The following is a 26,825-nucleotide window of genomic DNA, read 5'->3' on the forward strand; positions in this document are numbered from 1 at the left end:
TTACAATCTTCGCTAATAAATATAATTCAGCAAAGCAAAAAAGGCAGAAATTCAATTCACAGTGGAGGCACATTAGACATTAAAAAGCACAAGAACATAACACATGCTGCTTCTCTCTAAAACATTAAATCATTAAATATATTCAGTATCCTTACCTGTTTCTGAAATGTAGGTAACAGGATCTTGTCGGAGAATTTTGCCAGGTTTAGAAGACAATGTTAATTTTTCTGGTTGCTTTTTGGCATTTATTATCTGTGCTGCCTCCTCTGATTCTGAATCTATATATAGGATGAAAACAAAACAAAACTTTGAAAAGAAAGTTTCAAAATGGTGTTAAAATGGTAGCTGCTACCAATTCCTCAAAGTCCTTTTTTTCAGTATTTCAGAATTTTCACAGGTTACTTCCACCCAGTGGTAAGTCTTTTCATTAGTTTTTTATTGCTGGTCTAATAAATAACCACAAATTTGGTGGCTTAAAACCAGACAAAATTTTGATCTTAGAGTTTAGTAGGTCATAAATTCTATACAAGAGTCTCACTGGGTTAAAATCAAGATGTCATCAGGGCTTTGTTCCTTGTTGGATACTCTAGGAAAGAATCACTTCTCTTCCAGCATTCCTTGGCTCATGTCCCCTTCCTCCATCTTCAAAGCCATCAACATCAGGCAAAGTCCATCTCATGCTGCTATAGGTTTTCCTTTTTCCATAGGTAAGCTCTCTCTAGCTCTTTTTCTTCTACTTCCCTCTTCCTCATGAAAACATTGAATCCACCAAATTAATCCAGGATAATTTCCCAATTTAAAGCCATCTGATTAGCAACCTTAATACCACCTACAACTTGCATTTCCCTTTGCCATGTAACCTAACAGGTTCTAGGAATTAGGTATAGACATTTAGGGAACTACCACAGCCCTACCATGCAGAGCACTTAAATATAATGCAGGACAAAGTGTATCTAATATAGCGCCTAGTACAACATAAGAGTTTCCTAAACTTCAGTGTCCTTCCTCTGCACCATACATTTATAAATCCTGTCTCACATTGTTGCAAATTCTATCAAACAAATAAATTTCCAATTTCCTAAATAATGAAAACTCCTGGGGAACAAGAGTGTGTACTTCTTTCAAATTCCTTATAGTACACAGCCAGAAACGACTCAATAAATACCTAAATACTTTTAGAATCAAATCAGAACCTTTGTTATCACTGTCAAAACCCTGATCTAAATCCTGACAAGCTGTAAGTGCTTCTTAGATTACATTTTTAATTTCGGAACTCACACCAGATGATCTCCACAAAAAACAAAACCTAAAACTTTTTAATTATATCATTATTCTGACATATTATTAAAGGCAAGGAGAAAAAATTATGTTCCCTATTTAAAAGTATATTCAAAGAAAAGTTTTTAAATTGTGTGCTCCTCTTTAAATGCAACCCAAAAAAGTGACCAAATTGAAATCACAAAAATTAAATTTTAGATTTTTCTAAAGCAATAATCTAAGGCACTATTTTTCAAATTCAACCTCTAAAAACCTCAGCTGGAATAAAAATACATATTTTTTTAAAAATATACCATATTCAAACTAAGTTTGAGACATCCTACATACTATATTCCTCTCTGAACAAATCTTTAATACATTACTACATTTAGGCTAATTAGTTGTGCAATATAGTAAAATTGTTTAACTTTACTGAGTATAGAGTGCTCTTCTCAAAACAGCTATTACTGTCATTGGGAGCTATGTGTCTCAGAACATGTTTGGAAAACTGTTCTAAGGAACATAAAATAATCTTAAAACTTTGAAGCTCCTCCGAAGAAATATTACCTGAATCATAAATAATCCTCTTTTTCTTGTTTGGCTGCTTCTGTTTAGAGTCATCTTCTTTACAAGAATTGTTTACCTATAAACATCACAGTATAATTAGAACACAAAGAAGCACATCTAATAGCCATTTTTTCCTCATTAGACTTGATTCAGTGGTTCTCAACCAGAAGAAATTTATCCCCTTGGGAAACATTTTTGATTGTCATAACTGGTGTGTGGGAAAGGGTTATCACTGGCACCAAACTGGTAAGCCAGGAATGTTACTAAACATCCTACAGTGCACAGGACTGTCCTCCACAACAAAGAATTTTTCAGACTAAAGGGTTAATAAGTTAAAAAATAGCCCTGAATAACTATAAGATAGACGTATATTTCTATCCATTATAATAAAACTTCAAAAATATAGGAACAATCAACCAGCTTGCAAGAAAGTAAGACAAATGAATCACTGAGCTAGAAGACAGAGCAGCATCAACCACAGTAACTCAAAAGCAAGAGAAGATGGCATCCCAGAAAGGGATGAGCTACTTAGGAGGAGTTTCAAATTCTACTAATAAACTTAACCCAAGTCTGTGGCGGCTACTAAACCATGCATTCAAGAGTGCTCGCTTCGGCAGCACATATACTAAACCATGCATGCAAGAAACATCTCCAGATGCCCAGCTAAGGTCAAAAGAATGAAAGATTTTGGCTGCTGCCCATCACAAGGGAGACAAGAGTTTAGATTTTGAGCTCAGCCAAGCAGCCTACTAAACCAAAAGAAATATTACTCTTTAGAAAAATATAACAGAATCCAAAATTTCTACACTGCTTCATTTACACTGTCCAAGGTAAATTCAAAATAACTAGACATGTAAAGAAATGACCTGTGATAGCTAATTTTATGTATTAACTTAACTTGGTCACAAAGTGTCCAGACATTTCATCAAGCATTATTTTGGGCATTTCAAGTATTTTTGGATGAATATAACATTTAAACCAATAGACTAAGTAAAGCAGATTCCAACTACCATCCTCCTCCACCAACATGGGTACGTCTCATCCAATCAGTTGAAGGTCTGCACAGAACAAAAGGTTGACCCTCTCCCAACTAAAGAATTTCTACTCCTGACTGCCTCTCAAGCTAGGATATCAGCCTTGGTTACCTTTGGATACCAAAGTAAACACTGGCTCTTCTTGGATTTCAAGTCTCCCCACCTTCAGACTGGACCCACACTATTGGCTCTACAATTTCACAGGCTTTTTGACTCAGGTCTGAACAATCAATAAACCATCAGCTATTCTTCAATAGTGACATAAGTCTTGGGACTAGTCAGTCCCCATAATCACGAGTCAATTCTTTATAATAAATATCTACACACACACACACACACACACACACACACACACACACACACACACACACACACACACACTGGTTTTCTTTCTCTGAGGAACTAATGGCTAACACAGACTACTACCCAATATTGATTTTGTAACTAACAAGAGATGCTATACCAAATACCTAAAATACAAAGTGATATTGTATGTTGGTAAGAAGGAAGCAGTTTTGAGGTTCACGTTAGAGAAAGTCTAGACTGCCATTAAGAGATTAGTGGTAGAAATACAGATATTAAAGGTTTCAGGGAGAAGAAATGAGAGCTATCAAGCAAGTCCCTATCATATTAAAGAAAACATAGATCACCATAAACAGAATGCTCGTAGAGTGATAAGCATGCAAGATCATTCTGATAAAGTCTCAGACAGAAAAAGGTTACTGAAAGCCGGAGGAAAGATGGTTCTGTTACAAATTGGCAAAGAACTTGGCTGAACTGTATTCTAGGGCTTTGAAAAAGAACTTCTAAATCATGAAATTGGACATTTAGTTGAGGAGACTTTTAACCAAACTGTTAGAAAATATGACCTCAGTCATCCTGACTACAATTACATGCTAAGAGAAATGAACTGAAATGTTAGGCTAAAAGAAATCAGAACTTAAAAGGTTTGGAAAATTGGGCCTCCGTGGTGGTGCAGTGGGTTGAGCACAGCGCTATGGAGCTGTCCGTAGCCTCTGCAGCACAGGTTTGATCTCCCGCTGGCCAGGGAGCATCCCAATGGTACGGCAGACCTCTCCTGCCTCACCCGCTGCTCCCCTCATCAGTGCTTCCGGTCTGTCTGCCTGTTCTGCTCCCCGCTCTGTCTCTGGTGAATTATCTCACCCTCCCGTGCCTCTGGCCTGAACCCCAGCTCCTGTATAAATAAATAAATCTTAAAATATATATATATATATATATATATATATATATATATATATACACACACACACACACACACACACATATATATACACTGAATAGCCACCTTTTAAAAAAAAAAGATTTGGGCAATTCTCAGCCTATGTACACTGCAAAAATAACAAAGTGTGCTCTGAAGAAAACATCAAAGGTATAGCTGGACTAACAGTCATTAAAGACTTTATGGGATTACACAAACAACACTGCCAGTTTGAAATGAAGGGCACAAAATGAAGGAAGGTTGTCAGACTTAATTCTACAGACAGGACAACAGAGCAATTGGGCTGCAAACCTGCACTATCAACTAACAGGATAAATAATCCTGAAAGGCGATTCAGAGAGCAGAGTTGCCCTTTTTTTTTTTTAAAGATTTATTTATTTATTTATTTATTTATTTATTTATTTTATGCAAGCACTGGGTACAGTCAGAAGCACGGGAGGGTGAGAGAATTCACCAGAGCCAGAGCAGGGAGCAGAGCAGGCAGAAGGACCGAAGTACACTGCTGAGGGGAGCAGCGGGCGGCAGGAGATGTCTGCACGCCATGTGGGACCCTCCTCCTGTGGCCGGGGAGCAGTCGGGGATCGAGCCAGCGCCGCGGAGGCTTCAGGCAACTTTGCAACCCAGCGCTCAACCGCTGCGCCACTGGGGAGGCCCTAGAGTTGCCTTTCTTATTTCAACAGATCAGACAGCTTCCACCCAGAAGTCTTAGGGGTCGGACCACTGTCCAGTGGATGAGAAGGCAGGGCACTGTACCAAAGAGGATTATTCTCCGACTTTATGAGCTAGTAGAATTTGCCTTACTAGATTTTAAGACGTGCGTGGGACTGTTACCACTTTCTTCCTTATTTCTCTCTTTTGAAATGGAAATGTCTATTCTACGTCTATCCCACCATCATATTTTAGAAGCACACATCTTGTCTCATTTCACGGTTCATAGCTTAAGAGGAATTCTGCCCCAGAATGAATCATGCCTCAAATCTCACTGGTATTTATCTGATTTAGATGAGATTTTAAGGCTTTAAACTTTAGTTAAGCTGCAGTGAGTCAAAACTTTAGGTAGAGGGAGGTTGTTAGGATGAATGTATTTATAAAGCATGTGAGAGGAACATGAACTTGGGATCCCATTAGCAGAATGTGTCCCCCTAAAATTTATATTGACTCCTTAATTCCCTGTATAGCTGTATTTGGAGGAGTCTCAAAGGAAGTAACTAAGGCTAAATAAAATAAGGATGAGGCTTTGATCCATTAAAACCAGTGTACTTAACATGAGACACCAGAGTTTCCCCGCTCATCTCCCTGTTATGTGTGCTTGCATTTTCTGTCTGTCTCCGTCTCCCCCCACCCCATTCCCTTATACAAGCACCAAGGAAATACTATGTGAGGACAAGCCTGAAGGTAGCCAACTGCAAGCCAGAAAAAACATTCTCACCAGAAACTAAACTGGCTGGAATCTTAATCATAAATGTCCAGCTTCCAGAAATGTAAGAAAATAAACTTCTGTTTAAGACACCCAGTCTATGGTAGTCAAAGTCGACTAATACATGAGCTACAGACTCAAGAGAACGGGAAACAATCCGGATATAAGCCAGATGTTAGAATTAGCATATAATAATTTTAAGGCAGTTATTACAACAACAGTCAAAAACATAAAGGAGATAAATAAAAACTGTGAAAAGGAACCAAATGGATATTCCAGAATTAGAAAAATTAATATATAAAAAATTATTTAAAAATATATATAGTCACTATACAGGCTTAACAGCAAATTGGAAATGACAAGTCAATGAATTTCAAGATAATAGAGAAATTATCCAATCCTAAGTACAGAGCAAAAAAGGCTAATTAAAAATAAATAAGCCTCAATGATCTTTGAGACAGTATCAATATTCTAATATGTAGCTAACTAAAACACCAAAAGAAGAGGAGAAAAAAAAATGAAGCAGAAAAATATGTGAGAAGTAATGGCCAAAAATTCCCAGGGTATAGAGATAGAAATGTATAGACTCAAGAAGCTGAGAAAGGGGCCTCCCTGGTAGCGCAGCAGGTTGAACGCCGTGCTGTGAAGCTGTCCGCAGCCTCTGCAGTGACGGTTCGATCCCAGCTGGCCAGGGAGAAACCCACATGGTGCGGCAGACCTCTCCTGCGTCACCCAATGCTCCCCTCAGCAGTGTATTTCATCACTCTGCCTGTTCTATTCCTCACTCTGGCTCTGGTGAATTCTCTCACCATCCCATGCTTCCGACTGTACCCCAGTGCTTGTATGTATAAATAAATAAATAAATAAATCTTTTAAAAAAAAAGTAATTCTTGCAATTTTTAAAAAACATGTAGATATAATATTAGTACATGTAGATATAATACACATGGCAAGTAAGACAAAGGATGGGGAAGTTGTAAACAAAGCTGTAGAGCTGCAAGATTCATACATTTTAAATTAAGTGGAAAAATACTAACTCAGAAACACTACTGCAGTCAATGCCCGCTTTCTATAACATTATACCTAACCCTCTCTGAGGTCTAAGGAGGAGACAGCAATAACTAAAGCTTCCCTCCAAAGCATTTTCTCACTAGAAACTGAGTACCATCCACCTAGGGTTCAAGTCTCTAAGCAAACTTTGGCTTTCTTAAAACGCAGTTTTAACAACTGAAAAGGGCTCCATCTCTTACTTCAGAAAACCAACAAGCTACAAATACGGTAAACTATATTAATTAGAAATAAGTAAAACATTACTACTGTTACTTTTTCCCCTGCTAAATGTTTTGAAATCTTTATTTATGAGGCTCCCAAAATATCAAATGAAGGAAATGAGTTTATTTGAGCTTGCATACAATTCAAAATGTATCTGAAAACCAGACCTTAATTTCCTTTATTCCTTTCTTTGCCTTTAGAGTTTCTTCAGCGGACTTTGTTTTTTCATTCTTCTTTACTGTTTCACTTACAAGCTTCTTCCCGCTTGGTATAACCCCAAAGAATTTCCGAATATCCTAAAAGCAAAAAGAGAGATTGATAAATATTAACAGCACAAAATTCTAACTTCAACTATAAAAAAAGGACAGCTCTACATACATACTGGTTTACCCTGTCCAATTTCTTCACAGTGAGATAATTCCATGTGCACACCAGATTGCTTTTTTTTTAAGATTTATTTTTATTTATTCATGCGTACAAGAACTGATGTAGGGGCCTCCCCGGTGGTGCAGCGGTTGAGCGCTGGGTTGCGAAGCTGCCCGCGGCCTCTGCGGCGCAGGTTCGATCCCCAGCTGCTCCCCAGCCACCGGAGGAGGATCCCACATGGCTTGCAGACCTCTCCTGCCGCCCGCTGCTCCCCTCAGCAGTGTACTTCGGTCCTTCTGCCTGCTCTGCTCCCCGCTCTGGCTCTGGTGAATTCTCTCACCCTCCCGTGCTTCTGACTGTACCCAGTGCATGTATAAACAAAACAAACAAACAAATAAAATAAATAAATAAATAAAAACATGCCTCTATAAAAAAAAAAAAATGTATGTCTTAAAAAAAAAAGAACTGATGTAGGCCAGAGGTGCAGGAGGTGAGAGGATTCACCAGAGACAAAGTAGGGAGCAGAACAGGTGGATCTACTGAAATACACTGCTGAGGAGAGCAGGGGACAAGACAGGAGAGGGTCAGCTTCCCGGTCAGAATCAAACTCCTCCCACGGTGGCTGGTGATAGCTTGATAGTGCTGAGACTTTAACCCCTGCACCACCAGGAAGGCCCCAGATTGCTTTTATATGCAAAAGTTAACTGGTAAAATTATACCTGAGTTAGAAATAATTTGCCTAATGAAAAGTAATGTTAATTCTCAGAATCTGACCAAAAAGAAGCAAAAATAAGCAAGCAAAATTTTTGTTAGCAGCACAATCACTAAAAAGGTAAAAGGTGCTTCTTGATCATGCCTACACATATTCATCCATTGTCTTAGCTTGGTAGGGAAGACAAAGGATACAATCCTTGTCTGTGAGATTCCTTTTTTACTATGCCAGTTTAAGAGGGGGGAAAGCTCTCATAATCCTAACCATTTAAGACCTTAATAACTAAGAACCTTAAAATTATTTTCTAAATTCTAAAGAAAAAAATTATTACCACATTCTCTTTAATCATTCTACTTGTGTTATTAAACTGTAGGATTCAAATTAATCACACTGAAACAATTACAGTACAATTTATAATTTAAATCACTCACTTTTCTCATCCATTATGAGAGAAGTTATACTTCTATACTCTTAGATTTTAGCTTTGAAGAAACTGGTACAGAGGAAAAGAAACACCTAGAATCAGAAACTCTTGGTTTGACTCTCTCTGCTTTAATGCTTCCTACCTGTGTGACCCTGGAGAAGTTACTTTCACTTAGCTGATTTTGTTTTCTTATGAGGAAAATGAGACTAATAATACCTATGCCTTGTGAGAATTAATTATGCATATATACAATTTTGGCTCAATAAAAAGTTCCCCTTCCCCTTATTTATGAAGGATTACCCCTTCACAGCACTGAAACCTTTCCATTTACAATTATCTGTGCTCACAGGCAAAGATTTAAGTAACTTAGAATAATGAAAATTTCAGATCTGAATTCCAAATAACTGGATTCAGGAGCCAGTTAGCCATTTTCTCTTTTTTTTATTCTTGATGGATAAAACCCTGAGTTTTCAATCCTTTTTATCTGCTCCAACCTATTTATTACAGAGGCTGTGAAAATACTTTGTGAAATTAATAAAGTTAACAATTATTACCCCATCCTGGCAGTAAATGTCATGCTCTTAAAATGTAAAAAAATACCCAAGAAGTGTGTGATGCAAACACACAAACACACACGTGCATACAAATAGTTCAATGGCTAAGCCAATAAAGCAAATTAAAGGGATACACAAACATGTTAAAATTCTTTAAAAGTTTAAAGACTTCCCCGGTTTACTTCCTCATTTGTAAATTTCCCAATATAAAAAGTCACAAATCCATGCTCATATAAATCTAAGTCTGAAAAATACTGTTTATGCAAAGGAACGGTCAGCTATGAAACTGAGGCATTTGTGTCAGGTGCAAAAGACAAAGACAACAAAGAAAGCCGGTCTTCTGTATAACTTGCAAAGGAGTAAGTTTGAGGCTAACCACTACTTACTTTATTGCCACTGAAGGAAATGAGAGTTCACATTAGAGTTTCACTTCTGAAATTACCAAGTGATTTCTATTCAAATGTGGTGACTATTTAAATGCACAAACACAGGCATGCACAGCACACATGCACCGTTGAAATAGCAAAACTGCAGGTTCAAGTCAGTGATCGTTTGCAATCTGCGTTAGTACCACAAATGCTTAAAACCACAAAGGGATAGAAAACAAAGCATCATCAGGAAATGGAATTGCTAGTAATACTGAGCTGACTTGTTTCTACCATACTGCCACTCCTCAGCATTGTTACAACCCTTCGTCAAGTATCAATAATTCTATTCAGTCTTTCCCTCTCTTTATTCTACCTTACTCCCCACACCTCACCCCCTCCCACCTTTATACTCTCATGGCAGAAGAGCTAAAGAAATAACAATATCCTAAAGAAATAACAGTATCCTGATCTAATTCAATATGCACTAAATATCTAAACTTTCATAAGACTTTTTATCAAAATGAAAGTCCTTTTAGAATTATCTTCAGGGTGAGCAGCCATTTTGTGTGTAAATACCTAAGAGACAAAGGTCACAAATTTGGCCTAATTTCTATAGTGACTTCACCTTAGTCTTCAATTAACATTCCCTATGCAGTTTTCCAGGTTTTCAAAGATTTCATAAAACGCAGAAAAACAAGTCTAGTATAGTGACTAATCATACCACTAAATAATGATCTAAACAACACTCTTACCTGCACTCTTCCTACTTATGTAACCAACAAAAGGAACTAATTTTTAAATTTACTTTTTTTTAAAGATTTATTTATTTATTTATTTATACAAGCACTGGGTATAGTCAGAAGCGCGGGAGGGTAAGAGAACTCACCAGAGCCAGAGCGGGGAACAGAGCAGGCAGACTGATGAAATACACTGCTGAGGGGAGCAGCGGGTGCGGCAGGAGAGGTCTGCGCGCCATGTGGGACCCTTGCCAGTGGCCAGGGATCAAACCGGTGCTGCAGAGGCTGCAGGCAGCAGCCCAGCGCTCAACTGCTGTGCCACCAGGGGAGGCCCTAAATTTACTTTTTAATCATGACAAAGGGAAGTCCTCCTATGTAGACTATGAAGACTAAGAACCACCCATAAAGACATATTTGACTACTAAACAGATACCAAAAACCAAGTTAAAACACAAGCAACTATCTACATATTATATATAGATATGATAAAATAAAGATAACTCAGAAGAAAAATGAATAAAAACTGCTAGTAGGAAAATAACAAAAGAAATGCAAGTAACAAACATAGTAAAAGGCTTGTCTTTGCAAGTAACAATCAGATAAAACCTGATTATTTTCTCTAAGTTTTATTGCCCAGATTCATCAAGGATGTGAGGAAATAAGCTTATGCACACTACTCTGCTGGTAAAAGTAGAAACTGGTATAACCTTTCTATAGAACAATCCAACCATACTGATCAAAGTTTTAAATGTGCATATTCTTTGCCCCAGTGGTTCCATTTCTAAAGAAAATGGTAAAAGAAATAAAGATATTTGTATTTGGGAAAACCAAGAGAGAATTAACTCTACTTTCATCTTCAGTGGTTGTTAACTGAACACACAGGTCAGTTCAAACATAGTAAAAGGTTTAGGCAAAAATTATATAGGGCCTCCCCGGTGATGCAGCGGTTAAGCGCTGGGTTGCAAAGCTGCCCGCGGCCTCTGTGGCGCTGGTTCGATCCCCGGCTGCTCCCCTGCCACCGGAGGAGGGTCCCACATGGTGCGCAGACCTCTCCTGCCACCCGCTGCTCCCCTCAGCAGTGTACTTTGGTCCTTCTGCCTGCTCTGCTCCCTGCTCTGGCTCTGGTGAATTCTCTCACCCTCCCGCGCTTCTGACTGTACCCAGTGCATGTATAAACAAAACAAACAAACAAACAAATAAATAAAACATGCCTCTATTAAAAAAAAAAAAATAAATTAAAAAAGGATATAAAAAAAAAATTATATAAAGGTTAAAATTTGGGGTATCCCCAGTGGGGCAGGGGTTAAAGTCTCAGCGCTATCACCTATCACCAGTCCTGCAGCATGAGTTTGATCCCCAATCCCAGGCCACAGAGCTGACCCAAAGGGCGCAGATTTACCTCTTTTGAAGATCCTCTGAGGTAACAGGAATAAGCAGAATTAGAATGATACACTTTGATTAAAATGATAGACTAAATGATATATCACTAAAACAACAGATGAATAGAATTGTTAAGTCAGACAAATGTAGAGTTTTGCCAGTTGATATGAATTACTTAACTTCTCTGCTCCTTAGTCTCCTCATGATGCCACATGCCTCACAGGATTCCTGTGAGGATTAGGTGGCACACCAAAAGCTTCAGAGTAGAACTGGTCCTCTGACTCCCATTCTCCTTCTTTGTTTTCCACTAGACCAAGACTGTCCCTTTGTATCTTCCTGTGACTATAAGGATCTATGCAAAAGCAGCCAGACCCCACAATTAACATTGATTCCTGTAAGTTTAAAGGTAGACACTGTGCCAGAAACTCTACAAACAGGAAAGTGCCCTCATGAAGCCACCTGGGAGACAAATTACTATCTAAATAATTAAATACAGGGCCTCCCCTGGTGGCGCAGTGGTTGAGCGCTGGGCAGCAAGGCTGCCCACAGCCTCTGCAGCGCCGGTTAGTTCCCCAGCCACCGGCGAGGGTCCCACCAAAAAAAAAAAAGGGAATTAAATACAAAACTGTGCTAAGACAGCTAATCACAAGACTTTGAGAGCACCACGAGCATCTAACACAGGGAGCCTTCCAAAAAGCTTCCCAAGACAAGCAACACCTGACCTGGATCTCAAAATGATTAGGAGATACTTTTGATAGTGATAGAAATCTAAGTTTGAATATATTCTCAAAAGTTCCATATACAGCAAGTTTCTCTAATCTTACCACTGTTTCCTATGGACAGGGCCACCACCTTGGGGTAAGTAAATGAATGCCTAATTAATATTCATTAAACACATGGAAAGTTATTCTGATCTTCATACCTGGGCTCAGAAAGAAAGGTTCTTTATTAAGCTGAAACTCACAGATTTGTCTTTAAATGTTGTGTATTAAAAGAATTTTTAATGGGATAAAATTTTTACTATGACTTTACTGTTTTTTGTTTTAAAAAATCTTAAGTGGGGATTAACACTATATATTAGCTCTGAGGTAAAATATAGCTGATCTTCTATAATTTACCTTTGTAACATGGTACTTACTGTCATAATATTCTAGCTATAAAAAACCAAAATACTTTCACTTTTAGTAGGAAACTTCCTCTTCCTCATAATGTTTTTAGCCAAACAAATCATTTGTTTTATAAAATCATATATAAATAAGTCTATTTTTATTTTATAAAAACCAGATATATATAATTGATGTTAATGATAAATCATGTACATACCTCAAGAACTCATCTGAGAAAGACACCAATGAGTAAAACATAAGAATAGTCTGAAGCTTTAAATACTAACAGCTAAGAAGAGTTTTAAGTGCCTTTATCAACTTGCTATATTAAACCATTTATTTATTCAACAAATATTTAATAAGACCTTTCTATGCATCAAGAACTACTCTCAGCGGTTGGCAGTAAAACCATGATGGTCATGATGGTCTTTTCTTGTTTCTGATTATCTTGAAAGAAAAATAAGAAGGGTTTGCAAGAATGGGACAAAAAACACTCCTACCCATATTTTAAAAAAGGGGAAAAAACACCTAATCTTTCATAAGTTGACAAGTTGTGTGTCAGAGCACAGGCCCAGGAGAGTGTTCACTGTCTTCAAGATAACATCTACCCTAGACCGAAAACAGCCATGGAAGATGGACTAAGATGCCTGACTCGTGGTTAGATGGACAACATTCAAAGCAAGGGGTACTCAGTCTGATGCAATTTTGTTCCTAATTCAAATTACACCATAATCTAGGAAAAGGCAACCAATCAGAATCCACCAACTTGCGTCTTCTACATTTGTTCTTAAACCCCATAAATCCTGCCCAAAATTCCATTGTTGGAGAGACTGATTTAAGAGCCTTGCCTCCAATCTCCAGACAGGAGACCTTGCATTAAACTGGTTCCTTTCTCAAAAGCTGGTGGCATGGATTTTCCACTCCTGTGCCATCAGGCAGCAAGCCCATGTTCAGCAACAGAGTAAACAAAACAGGCAAAAACTGCTTTCACTTGCAGCTTTCATTCTTGGTTGTCCTATAGTAGAAAATAAATCAGAGCATAGGAAATAAAATACAAATGAAATAAAGCACAGTAGGGGAATAGATACCGAGAACAACAGAGGAACTAGAAACTGTTTCACAAATTGCCCTGGAATCTATTCAGTCTACCTGAGGCTGCATGAAAAGCCCCACTCTTAGTTGTGTCAATAAATATGTGTAAGATTCTGAAGTCATAATACTTTTATCAATGAGCTTTAGGTTACTCTTGAATGAAATACTGTACCACAAAAGGTTTTCAGGTAACTAATCGAAAAATATAAAACAACACTGGCAAAATTAAACAGAAAATGGAAATATTTAAATTTAGAAAAGTAAGTTCATACCTGCACTATTGGGACAACAGAAGCATTTAAAACTTCATACCAGAGCTAATGATTTACTCCAACATTTCGACATTTCACCAGGACTAATGTACAAGGATTATGGTTTTTATTCATCCAGAAGTCAACTTTTTACAATTGACAATGATATAAAAAATAAAATTTAAACTACTTGAATGAACACTGCAGTTACATTCAAATTATCTACAAAATTATATAAATATTTCTCTAGGCCACATTATTGTCATTTAATGTTCAATAGCTTAGCCATAGCATCATGCAGCAAGGGCTGGAGATATTTTCATACCAGTTAAAAGTTTGCATTCTAATTTCTTTTTTTGGAAATATGAAATTTGGAAATATGAATTTACACTTACTCATTCATCAAACAGTTACTGAAAATGTACCACTATGCCAGGCACTACACAGCAGTTCCCTATCCATGTGGCCCTTATCCTTGAAGAGTTTACATGTTAGGGCAGGAAGCTGTCATCAACAGGTTGCCTGCAGATTAAAAGATGCCCAAATGTACACAAAGGAATCAAGCACACAGTCTTCTCACTAGCCATACTGTGGTGGGGCCTGGGCCAAGATAATGACATAATCCCTGACTTAGAAGCATTCCTCAGGACCATGATGATGGGTTACCTAATACTTAATGAAATATTTCTGTTCCTTTAAAGGACAATGGGAACATCAGGACCTGATAAACACCCATGGGTCATTTTAACTGACAACACAAAAGAGAGCAACCATTCTGGAAATATTATCAATAGTCTTATGATTGACCGCCCTTAGATTGCCCAGTACCTCCAGCTCATCTAAGAATGAATAAACTTTCCCCACACCTGCACATTACACATTCCCTTCTTTCCTATATGATATTCTGTCACTAGCCACTCCAGGAGTCCCTTACTACTGACTTTCCAGACCTGATGTCACTTGCTAATAAATACTTTGTGGAAACAATCTTGTGGCTCATAGCTTGGTTGGGAACAATACCAGTTGTTCTCATCCTATTGAATCTGAAAAAACTATGAATATTTTCTTCAGAAATGTGCCAAAATGCACATAATATCAAAAAAATTTAGTTTTTATCCCTGGTTCCTAGAACAGAGTTTCCAAAACCTTTAGAATTTTCTGAGGGGTAGAAGTGTCTTTTGTTATTCATAATGAACACATTTTAATTGTAAGAGTATAGAGTAATGAGGTAATTTAGGATGAGATCCCTTTATAGCCTCAGGATGGGAGCTGGTCATCAGAAAGGCCAAATATGGGATTAGAGGATGGGAATGCTTCATCTCACCCTTGATCTGGAGAGAGGGGAAAGGTTCTAGACACTGAGTTATAAGTTGAACAAATATATTTGGTGTTCACAAAGCCATAAAACAACCTCAATTTTTTAGCCTCAATTCATGGATGAGAAAATTGTGAATGCCAACAAGACATTCCCTAGTAAAAGCTTTGACATTTAATATGTTCATCAATGTAAGCAAAAAAAGATTTCTTACATTTTCACTTCCTAAGGTTTAACAATTCTACAACACTGTTAGAGTGAAAAGAAAGCAAATTTTGTCACAGTGTCCATTTATTTTTGAGGAGCACAGGATTTGTGCAAAACAAGTATATATGGCGAAAGCCATGTTACAACAGGATCATAGCACTGCTCCCTAGGAAGCATCACACAGTAAACTACAAAATGAAAGGTGTCCCCTAAAGTAGGGCAATGAAGTAGCTCAAATCCCCATATATTCAGACTTACTAGACAAGTTTTCAAAAGGCTAACCCTTACGTCTTATGTGTATTTAATTAAACCTTATGCAATTTTCAATAATTATACCAGTCAATGAATTATATATCCTAACTTCTTTAAAATGGCATCTCTCAGGTTTCAGTCACACTTTAAGAAAATAATGACTTTCTCATAGCAATCCACATTGTTTACCTGGATTTTAAAAATTTGTATGTCTAATGTCATTTCAATTGCTTTAATAAACATTATATTCACATGGTTCAAGATTCAAAATGGTCAAAAATCTCCTTATCGCCACCCTCTTAGACAGGTACTTCCTATCCTTGGAGACACAAATGTTCTCAGTTCCTGTGTATCCTTCCAGAGGATTTTATACATCTTGAATCAACTAAGTATATTTTTTCTCTCTTTTTCCATGTAAAGTAGTAGCATACTTGCATATTGTCCTGTACCTTGTTTTTTTCATTCAATTACCTTGGCATAGTTTCATACCAGAGCATAAGTTCTCCCATTTTTAAAAATAGCTACATAGTATTCCAATTTGTAGATACAGTATTTTATTCCCTTATTGATAACTTTAATTGGAAAATATCTGAGGAAAAACAGGCAGCCCTCAGGGCAATAGCTTTAACCTTGCGTCTATGGAAGGCCTTCAGAGGATATGTAAACACCCTAAAATGATGTGTATGTACCCTACACATTTCTGTGGGCAAAAAATTTGCATACCATTCACCACATTACCAGAGGCAGTGCCACCCCATCAAAAGAACTACAGTATTAAAGCATGCACAATAATTAAAAAAAAAATGCACAGGAGTGTTCAATAAACTTTTGTTGAACAGAATTTCAGTCTCAGGTTTTACTTATTTTTGCATAAGACAGAAACACAAAATCAAATACCAATATAATTCAAAATTCTTACCCACTTTATTGCCCAATTTTGAGAAGGGCTTTACTTTTCATTTGCATTGTGACCAGGAAAATACTATTAAACAAAAAAAAAACTTAAGTATGTGAAGATCAAATGATCACATATGTAAACTTTCCAGAGACTCCTGAGAAAATTAAGTCATTGGTAATCCTGTAGTTGTATACCTACCATGTACCAGGCACCAGAAGTCTTACATATTATCTTGATTAATCCTCAAGACAATCATTTAAGGCAGATATATTCCTCCACCACCCCCCACTCCCTGCTGCTTTTACCTGGAGGCTTAAAAGTGGTTAAAGTTAAACTATTTACCCAAAGCCACAAAACTATTAAATGGCAGAGCAAGACTAAAACACTGCCTTACTGTTTTCACTTGCAAGACTCCAAATCTCATCAACTTTCCATAATACCATAGTGCCTGCAGTCCAAAATGTAAGGGCGACCATTTTAGTGGGGCAATAATATATTTGTCAGAAAAACCTAGGTTCTAATTTTTGTCATACAACATGTATTAGTTGTATGACAAAATTGCTTATGACTCTCTAAGCCTCCTCTGCCATTGCTATAAATGGACTGTTGTCAGGCTTAAATGAGAAAAAGATGTGTTAAAATAAAACAGCTCACATAATTGACTTGAAGCTATTTCATACCAGGTGCCTACTATTATTGAGAAGAACCACAAAAGGCTGCAAGGTTTCCCCATGTGGCATAAAAATCCCCTTCCCCGCATTTTGTATGTGTCTAGTAAGTTGAATTGGGGTAGGGGGAGTCTTATTATCGTCTGGCTTAATGGAACATCATGAATTTCCCTTGTAGTTTTTTCTCAAATTTTATGAATTTGTCAGTTATTTACATAACTATATAATGGGGGGGGGCATAATATCACACATCCATGTTGTCCTTTAAATTAAAATCTTTGTGTTATCTACTGACATCCTTGCATGAATGTCTGTGCTGACGACTGCGCAATTATTCCACTCTCAATTTAAATGCTTTATGAAGAATTAGGCACAGAGAGTTTGTTGCTGCTTTTTTTTAAGATTAACTTTAGGTGATAGGTGATGACAGCTGTCAAATTCATTACATCTGTTTCTACCCACGGTAGGTTATTCTCCCCCTCGTAAATTGATTATCCCTTTGATTTCTGTGAACGCATCTGAAACATCCTCCCCAAGCCCTCGGTCTAAAAGAGTGATGTGCTCAGCGTTTCGCGGAGTTAATGAAGAAAGTTGAAGGCCCGAGAAAACTTGGCCATCAGGGAAGTTTATTCCATTCTTCTCCCTGGTGACCCAAAGCCTGAAACCAACGCTTCAAGCAGCCCGAGGCTCCGAGCAACGCTGAAAAAGAAAACTTTGCTGTTCCCCCAAACCTTTACCTCCATGCCTCCCTTCCCCCCAAGGTGGAAAAAAATTGAAAATGTCGCGCAGCACCAAAAACTCTGCGCTCAGGCTGCTGCCGAGAGCTGGAAGCGCGTCCAAGGCAAGCCAAGAGACCAAAGCCAGCTTCGGGGCCCCGTCCGTCCCCTCGCTGCCCTCCGGGGCCGTGGACCGCCATCCTCCCCCACCCTCCATGCCAGCCCTGCCCGGTCCACACTTGGCCGGCACATCCTCCCCAGCCCGTGGCCGCAGTCCCCCAAGGAGCTCACCATCGCAGCCCGAGGATTAGGGCGCGGGCGGGCGGGCCGGCCGGCTGGGGAATCCGTTACCGGGGCTCGGGGTCCATTCGCGCCAATAACTTCTCCCGCGAAGTGGAGGAGGTGGGGGCAGCGGCGCCCGGTGATGACGTCAGGAGCGCGCAGTGCCCTTCGGCCCCGCCCACGCGGGAGGTGCGACGTGGGCCCTGGCGCCGCCCGGGAGGCCGGCGCCGCTGTCATCGCGAGGAGCCGCGGGGTCCCGGCGCGCGCAGGTTTGCGCCTGGGGCTTTGGGCGGGGGCGCCCGGCGTGCCAGGTCGGAGACTGGTTTCCTCGGAAGGCGGGCAAGCCAGGTTCCTCCCGGTTGCTGGTCGGGAGAGGGCTCTGTCCTACCGTAGCTTCTCCTGGTTTCTACACCGCGCGGTGCGGTGCACATTCCAGGTGTGCATGTCACATATCACACTTCACATATCTGTTCTGCAACCAGATTTTCACAAAATGATATTTACCCTGATCTTTATTATCTTTTCAGTGTTTGACCCACTGTATGGGTTTTTCGTTTTACCGTGAAGTGAAGGCTCACCGCTTGAAAACCACCAGGCTAAAGGACTATTTTCTTTTCTTTTCTTTTTAAAGATTTATTTATTTATTTATGCATACAAGAACTGGGGTACAGACCAGAGGTGTGGGGGTGAGAGGAGTCACTAGAGACAGAGCGGGGGAACAACAGGCAGATTGACTGAAGTACACTGCTGAGCGGAGCAGCGGGAGAGTCAGGAGGGGTCTGCTGCGCCATGTGGGTAGCTCCCTGGCCGGGGATCGAACTTGTGCTGCAGAGGCCGCTGATTGCTTCATAGGTTGCGTCTTAATCCCATGAGGCACCAGGAAGGCCCAAGAACTATGTTCTATAATTTCAAAGCAGAATCGATTTTGACAAAATCATTCCGTCATCACCACCTAATGAAAACTATGCGACTCAAACAAGCTGAGATACAGCTCGTTCCAGAGCTAAACCAGGCTGGGAATCTAGACCTCCAAATTCTCAAAACAGCGGGGCTAAGCCCCTCAAAGAGCAGTGGTGTCTGAAATCAAGGTATAAACAAGGTGTATCTCCATAGAAAAACAATGATCCCCAAAGCTTTCTAGTAAACAAGTTTTATATTAGTAGATAAGTAACTGAACTGTGGAATGGAATGTTACACTTGCATACAATTTCACGAGAAAACATGAGACCCTACAGAGTTTAATGAGGAAGCAGTATCTCCATCTCCACTCTACTTTTAAAACCTTACCCACCCACCTCCTGTTGATCTTGCATTTAATCTCACCGATATCTCTACAATGAAAGATAGCAAAGACTTCTGGAATACAAAAGAGACTAAGTTTAGACAGCTTGTATTCATTAAACTCCCACTGTAATATGTGCCAGGTGTGCAGCAAATGGACTATCCTAGTTTAACTTAAAATTTAATCCGTACAATTGACACTATTACTATTATCCCCCTATTTACAGAGGAAGAACCTCTTACTCAGGAACAAAGCCTCAGCTGCACATATACTTCTGAAAGCCCCGCCACTCTACATATTGGTTGTGTGACCGCGGGCAAGTTACTGTGCCTCAGTTTCCTCATCTGTAAAATAAGGATAATACCACTATTTCACAGGGTTGTTATGGAACTGTTGCTGGCATATAAGCAGGTAATAACAGTTTGCTTGGCTTTTTTTTTAAGTCAGCTATTATTATTATTACTAGGTATTAATACGGGGAAAGTACAGAAAATGAGCTTAACTACTCCACAGTTTCACTTAGAGAAATGTTTGGGAGGAGAAGAGTCATTAGATCATTTGAGAGATCTATATGAACCTACTTTCCAGAAAAATGTACATAGCATGCTATCACATATCATATTTACCTATAATTTCAGAGAATCTAAGTCAATTTTACAATATTCACTTTGTTTAAAAAAGTAAATAAAATATATATAATTTTTCACATATCATTCACTTTCTATTGTGTTTAACTCTGATTTCTTTTTTAGCAAGAAGTTGTAAGGTCACTTTGAATAGATGGGAAGGCTTTATAAGACTTTAAGCCAAATACTGTTAGTATTCTATCATTCTGATACTTTGTATTTTATGCCAAAAACAAAAAAATAAAATTACTATGTGTTTTATGTCAAAATGTGATACAAATTTGTTTCCTCTGGCAATACTGTCTACTTTGAGTTTGTCCCAAGCAAAAGACCATCCCGAGTGCACCTTTCATATTTGTGTGGCCCTTCTTTGACAATAAGAATAAAATTATAAAAAGTCCTAACTGCTTCCATGTCTTGGTATTAATTGAAAGACTTCAATAATACATCATCAGGAAATTGAAACATACAAAAAATACAGTAAATTAGGGCAGATAAATTTCAGGTAGTTTTTAGAGAGGCAAAGAAAAAGCACTTGTTAGTGATATAAAACATTATCTAATAATTCCTTGCATGTTTTCTTAAAAGTATTTTGATCAATAAAAAAGATTTGTGGCAACATGGATGGAACTGAAAGGGATTATGCTAAGCAAAGTAAGTCAGAAGGAGAAACATAAATCTTGGATGTTTTCACTTACATGTGGAATATAGAAAAAAACCAAAGGGATAGGAAAATGACACAACTTACAAGCTGGCCACAGATCTGAGCCATTCAAAACAGGCGAGGGAAGAGTACAAGGGATTGTGGTGATGGTTCATAAGTGCTATAGTGGGAGAACCATGGGGACTACTCCTGGGGGGGGATCAAATACTGTACAAAAATAACAATGATGTAAGAAAACAAATAAGTATATTTAATTATAAATTGATAAATAAATAAGAAGTACTTTGATCAAAACCTTTTCCTTGGGCCTCCCTGGTGGCACAAGGGGTTAAGATGCAGTCTATGAGGCTACCGCAGCCACTGCAGCACAAGTTCGATCCCCAGCCAGGGAGCTACCCATGTGGTGCATCAGACCTCTCCTGACTTGCCCACTGATCCCTTCAGCAATGTATTTCAGTCAATCTGCTTGTTCTGCTCCCCACTCTGTCTCTGGTGAATCCTCTCACCCTCCACACCTCTGACCTGTACCCCAGTTCTTGTATGCATAAATAAATAAATCTTAAAAAAAAATTTCCTCATACTCTTCTTAGTCATTTTCTCAGACCTTCATAGAATAAACAGCTCTCAAAACAGCTGATGACTAAATAGAACTAATAATTCATTTGTAGATTGAACTTGGTAACATAATACAGCAAATGGATAAACACTGCAATTTCCTAAATTAAGGGCATCTATCAGAAGTCTGAAATATTAACTAATATTTTCTTCTTTTAATAATTATTTGAGATTTAACACATTTTTAAGAAACACATTACCTATTTGACTTGATTACCTGCTGCTCACTGGCTTTGTCTTAATCTTTAAGAGAAAGAGCTCCAGAGAAAACTTTGTCAACAAAGCCAATATTGTGAGTCAGAGATCTCTTTCCCTCCCCCACTTGGAGATACATTACTGGTGGAAGAAACGTTTACATCCCATGAAGAACTCTTTACTCTGAAAGTTAGAACATTGACATTGACATATTTATAAGTTGATCATATGTTTCTAAACTTGTCAATAATTGAATTATGCATGTAATAATTGACTCTCTTTCCACAATATATGCAGTTAAGTCATTGTTCCCCTGAAATGACTAAAAACCGTATATTGGCTAAAAAGGGAATAGTTTGAATTTTGGTTACCTTTTATAATCCTAACTACTACTGTGTGTATTGGAAAACAACTGCAAAGTCAAGATTAATGCTCAGAATTAGTGCCTCTGCCTTCAATCTATATGATACAAATAACTTGGAGTTGTATCTGTGTGATACAAATAACTTGGAGTTACTTTGAAGTTCTTTCCAGTCACATAATAGTTACATTGTCTTTCATATAGACTTTTTTTTAATATAGACTTTTATAAGTCAACAGAAATCAATAGAATTTTCACTGTGCAACAACAAATGTGACTTTCTGCCCTCTGGATAAATATTAGCATGCCCTGTTCTGTCAGGGTTTATTGGAACATTTTACTTATAGAAAACAGTCCGTTAGGCAGCTTGTCCTCTTCTGCATCTGTGATGACTACAGATCCAGACCGGTGATGTTGACCTTGTAATCCATTTATGAACATAATCATTAAGTCATAATCTGTCGCCATTAAAGTACACAAATTCTAATTTAGGAAATTAGGCACTAACTACACCATTTATCTTAATTCTTGGATGATATCCAGTGAACCTTTTTAATATGTTTAGGCCTGTGTAATCTAAATTTATATAAACTTGTCTGGTGATTTTTATGTACTACAAATAATAGAAAGTTTCTTCCAAGTAAACCAGTATCTTCACTTAGGTTAAAGAAACATTGACATTTAAAATGGTACATATTAACAAACTGCATATAAAACTTTACTGTTGATGTACACATTTGATTCTAAATAGGATAGACCTCAAATTATGGAACAATTCCCTAAAATACTCACTGGCAACTTTAAGGGTGTGTACAGGCAGTGTGACAGAATGCCGGTACATTTTGTAGTGAAATAGATTTTATGATTAGGATAAGTTCTCATCCTCCAACTTCTATAATCAACTTTCCTAGACTAGAAACCATAAAGGAAATGAGTGATAAATGCATGAAAATAAAAATGTTTTGCACAGGCAAATACATTAAAATAAAGTAAAATAATTTTCTAAAATTGTCATAATGGGCACACAACTGAATATATTAAAGACCTTTGAATTGCATATTTTCACTGAGAGAATTGTATGATGGGGTTATATCTCAATAAAATTGTTATAAAAAGGGTTAAGAGATAAATTGTTGGGAGAAAAGATTTGCAAGATTATATCAAACAAGGGGTTTAATGTTTTATAATGAGCTCTTTCCAATTCATTAGGAAAAGACAAAAAATAGGAAGTAAACAAAGGAACTAAAAAAGCAACTCACAGGAGAGGAAATACAAAGGACCAATGTAAATATAAAAAGATCAGTAATCAGAGAAACACAAATGAATACAAATATGAAATGCTGTATTTTTTTTATATAGTGACAAAAAAAAAAGAGGACTTTTAATACCCAATATCGAGGAGAGTAGGGGAAACTGGCTCTCCTGTGCTAATGGCAGAAATTTAAGGATGTCAGTTGGGGCATCCCTGGTGGTACAAGGGGTTAAGACCCAATCTATGAAACTATCCACAGCCACTGCAGCACCAGTTCGATCCCCGGGCAGGGAGATACCCACATGTTATAGCAGACCTCTCCTGACTCGCCTGCTGCTCCTCTCAGCAGTGTACTTCAGATTATCCGCCTATTCTGTTCCCCACTCTGTCTCTGGTGAATCCTCTCACCCTCCCACCTCTGGCCTGTACCCCAGTTCTTATATGTATAAATAAATAAATCTCAAAAAAATAAAATAAATAAAATCATGGCCGAACCCAAGGACTTTGTATCTTCCTTTATGTTAGCTTCTAGAAGTTTTATAGTTTTGTGTTTTACATTTAGATCTGTGGTCTACTTTGGATTAATTTTTATGATGCATGTAAGATCTGTGTGTAGATTTTTGTGTGTATCTGTGCTGAATGTGCAGTTATTCAAGCATCATTTCTCCTACTAAACTGTCATTGATCTTTTATCAAAAATCAGTTGACTATATTTGTGTGAATTTATTTCTGAGCCCTCTGTTCTATTTCATTGTTCTGTTGTGTCTATTCTTTTGCAGATACTACATTTTCTTAATTATTGTAGTTATAGCGTAAAACTTGAAATTAGGTGGTGTTAGTCCTTTAATTGTTAGTCGTTTAATATTGTGTTGGTTATTCTGGTTCTTTTGCCTTTTGCCATATAAATTGTAGTATTAACAACATAACTGGATTTTTATTAGGATTGCATTGAATCCATAGATCAAGTTACAGAGAATTCCCATCTTGACAATATTTAATTTTCCCATTTGTGTACTTGGAATATTTGTCTCTCCATTTATTTGTATCTTTGATTTCCTTCATCAGACTTTTTAGTTTTCCTCATATAGATCTTCTATATATTTTGTTAGATGTATAATTATTAAAAATTTTAGTACTAATATAAGTGGTAGTATCTTTTTAATTTAAAATTCCAATTGTTCTTTGTTGATAAATAAGAAAGCAATTGATTTTTGTATATTAACCTTGTATCCTCCAACCTTGTTACTAGTTCCAGGATACTTTTGGTTGATTCTCTGAGATTTTCTAAATAGACAATCATTTATTATCTACAAACAAAACAATTTTGCTCTTGCTTTCCAACCTGTATATACTATTTACTTCCCTTTCTTGTCTCATTGCTTTAGCAAGGACTTTTAGTATGATGTTGAGTAAAACTGTTGAGAGTAGACATCCTTGACTTATTTCTAATTTTATCAGGAAAGCATCTAATTTTTCATCAGTAAAATTTTATCTCAAATATTGACTAGTTTTTCTTTTTATGCTCATTTTGTTATTAAAATAAATAATTGAACTTAGGTATATTTTATAAAGGAAAATATAACCTACTGTTCATTATTCAAACACAATATAGTAAAATGTGGGTGTTACGTTATCATTCTAAGTTTTGGTAATTGCTCTTATATCATGATAATCATACTGATTATTCAACTTATAATCTGGATTTTTCAGTTAGTTTTTTATTTCAAATATTTTCTGTGAAAATATTTATGATTAAAGTATTTTATTAAATGGCTATTCCATTCTTTAATTATTCCCCTGTGGATAGTTTTTTTTAATTAATTCTAATTTCCCTCTGTCATAATAATGGTGCTGCAAGAAGTTTGCACATAGAGCATTTTACATATTTAGAATCAATACATCATGACAAATTTCTTTTTTAAAAAAAAATTTCCTTTTTTAAAGATTTATTTATTTATTTATGCAAGAACCAGGGTACAGATGCGTGGGAGGGTGAGAGGATTCAACAGAGACAGAGCGGGGAACAGAACAGGCAGACTATTGAAATACATTGCTGAGGGGAGCAGCTGGCACCACAGGAGAGGTCTGCTGCACCATGTGGCACCCTCACCGGCTGGCTGGGATTGAACCGGCATGGCAGAGGCTGCAGACAGCTTCACAGCACAGCGCTCAACAGCCTGCACCACCAGGAGAGGCCCTAAAGATTTATTTATTTATACAAGAACTTGGGTACAGGCCAGAGGCGCAGGAAGGTGAGAGAATTTACCAGAGACAGATCAGGGAGCAGAACAGAAAGACAACCAAAAACACTGTTGGGGGGCAGCAGGTGAGACAAGAGAGGTCTGCCATGCCATGTGGGTATCTCCCTGGCTGGCTGGGAATCAAATACACACTGCAGAGGCTATGGACAGCTTCACAGCGCTGGGCTCAACTCGCTGCCCCACCGGGGAGGCCATATTATGACAAACTTCTGAAAAATATTTAATTAAAAGACTTAAAAAAATCTACGATTCATGGCATATTGGAAAATTGCTTTCATAAGCATTGTACAAACATATTCTTATTTATGTTACTTTTCTTATTTTTGTTGCTTTTGTAAAAATATAACAGTCTTTTTTAATGTGTTTTTAAGAACTGGTGTTTTTTTTTTAATTAGAAATAGAGTTGCATTTCCTTTTCTGTATATCTTTTATTTATGTTATATTTCTGGCTATTTATCTTTCATTTTTTTTTTAATTTTTTTTTAATAGAGGCATTTTTTTTTTATTTGTTTGTGTGTTTGTTTGTTTTTGTTTATACATGCACTGGGTACAGTCAGAAGCGCGGGAGGGTGAGAGAATTCACCAGAGCCAGAGCGGGGAGCAGAACAGGCAGAAGGACTGAAGTACACTGCTGAGGGGAGCAGCGGGCAGCAGGAGAGGTCTGCGCGCCATGCGGGACCCTCCTCTGGTGGCCAGAGAGCAGCCGGGGATCGAACCAGCACCGCTGAGGCCATGGGCAGCTTCGCAACCCAGCGCTCAACCACTGAGCCACCGGGGAGGCCCTGGCTATTTATCTTTTAAAGCTATAGGGTTTTTCTTGCAGAGTTGCATGACTACTCTTATAATAATAAATTGACTTTAATAATAATTTGTTTCACCATTTTACAAGCTTATTATTTGCTTTTTATTTTTCATCTCGCAAATTTATTTGGTCATAGAAATATGCATTTATACAATTTAATACATACTTCTGTTTCCTTCTAGTTTTATGTGGTAATATGGTTTTCAATTATTGTAAAATACATGATATAAAATTTACCATCATAGCCATTCCTACGGCTACATATTTTTAATTAAATATATTTGCGAGATGTTATGTCATAAAATTTTATTTTTAGTAATTATTTCACAATATTTACATATATCAGATCATTGAGTCATATACCTAAACTCTTACAATATTATATTTCTTTTTTTTAAGATTTTTTAAATTGATTTATGCATGCAAAAACTGGGTGTAGGTCAGAGGTGCAGGGGGGTGAAAGGACTCACCAAAGACAGAGTGAAGAGCAAAACAGGCAGACTGACTGAAAAAATACACTGCTAAGGGAAGCAGGGGTGAGGCAGGAGAGGTCTGCTGTGCCTTGTGGGTCAGCCCCATAGCTGGGCATCAAACTCATGCCATAGTTGCTGGTGATAGCTTGATAGTGCTGGGACTTTAACTCCTGCGCCAC

General features: G+C 37.8%; 1 protein-coding gene across 1 annotated transcript in view; it reads right to left on the reverse strand.

Moving 5' to 3' along the window:
- The window catches only part of RFC1 (replication factor C subunit 1), a 71,661-nt gene extending 53,405 nt beyond the window's left edge, over nucleotides 1-18,256 (reverse strand). The window contains 4 exon segments of the mRNA XM_037530694.2: nucleotides 156-278; nucleotides 1,825-1,900; nucleotides 6,955-7,083; nucleotides 18,125-18,256. Coding sequence (XP_037386591.1) covers nucleotides 156-278; nucleotides 1,825-1,900; nucleotides 6,955-7,083; nucleotides 18,125-18,127 — 331 coding nt within the window. The 5' untranslated portion in view covers nucleotides 18,128-18,256.
- Between the last annotated feature and the right edge of the window lie 8,569 nt (nucleotides 18,257-26,825).

The sequence above is a fragment of the Talpa occidentalis genome, unplaced genomic scaffold, assembly GCF_014898055.3.
Source record: "Talpa occidentalis isolate TD23 unplaced genomic scaffold, MPIMG_talOcc4v2.1 talOcc4.6, whole genome shotgun sequence".
Taxonomy (NCBI): Eukaryota; Metazoa; Chordata; class Mammalia; order Eulipotyphla; family Talpidae; genus Talpa; species Talpa occidentalis.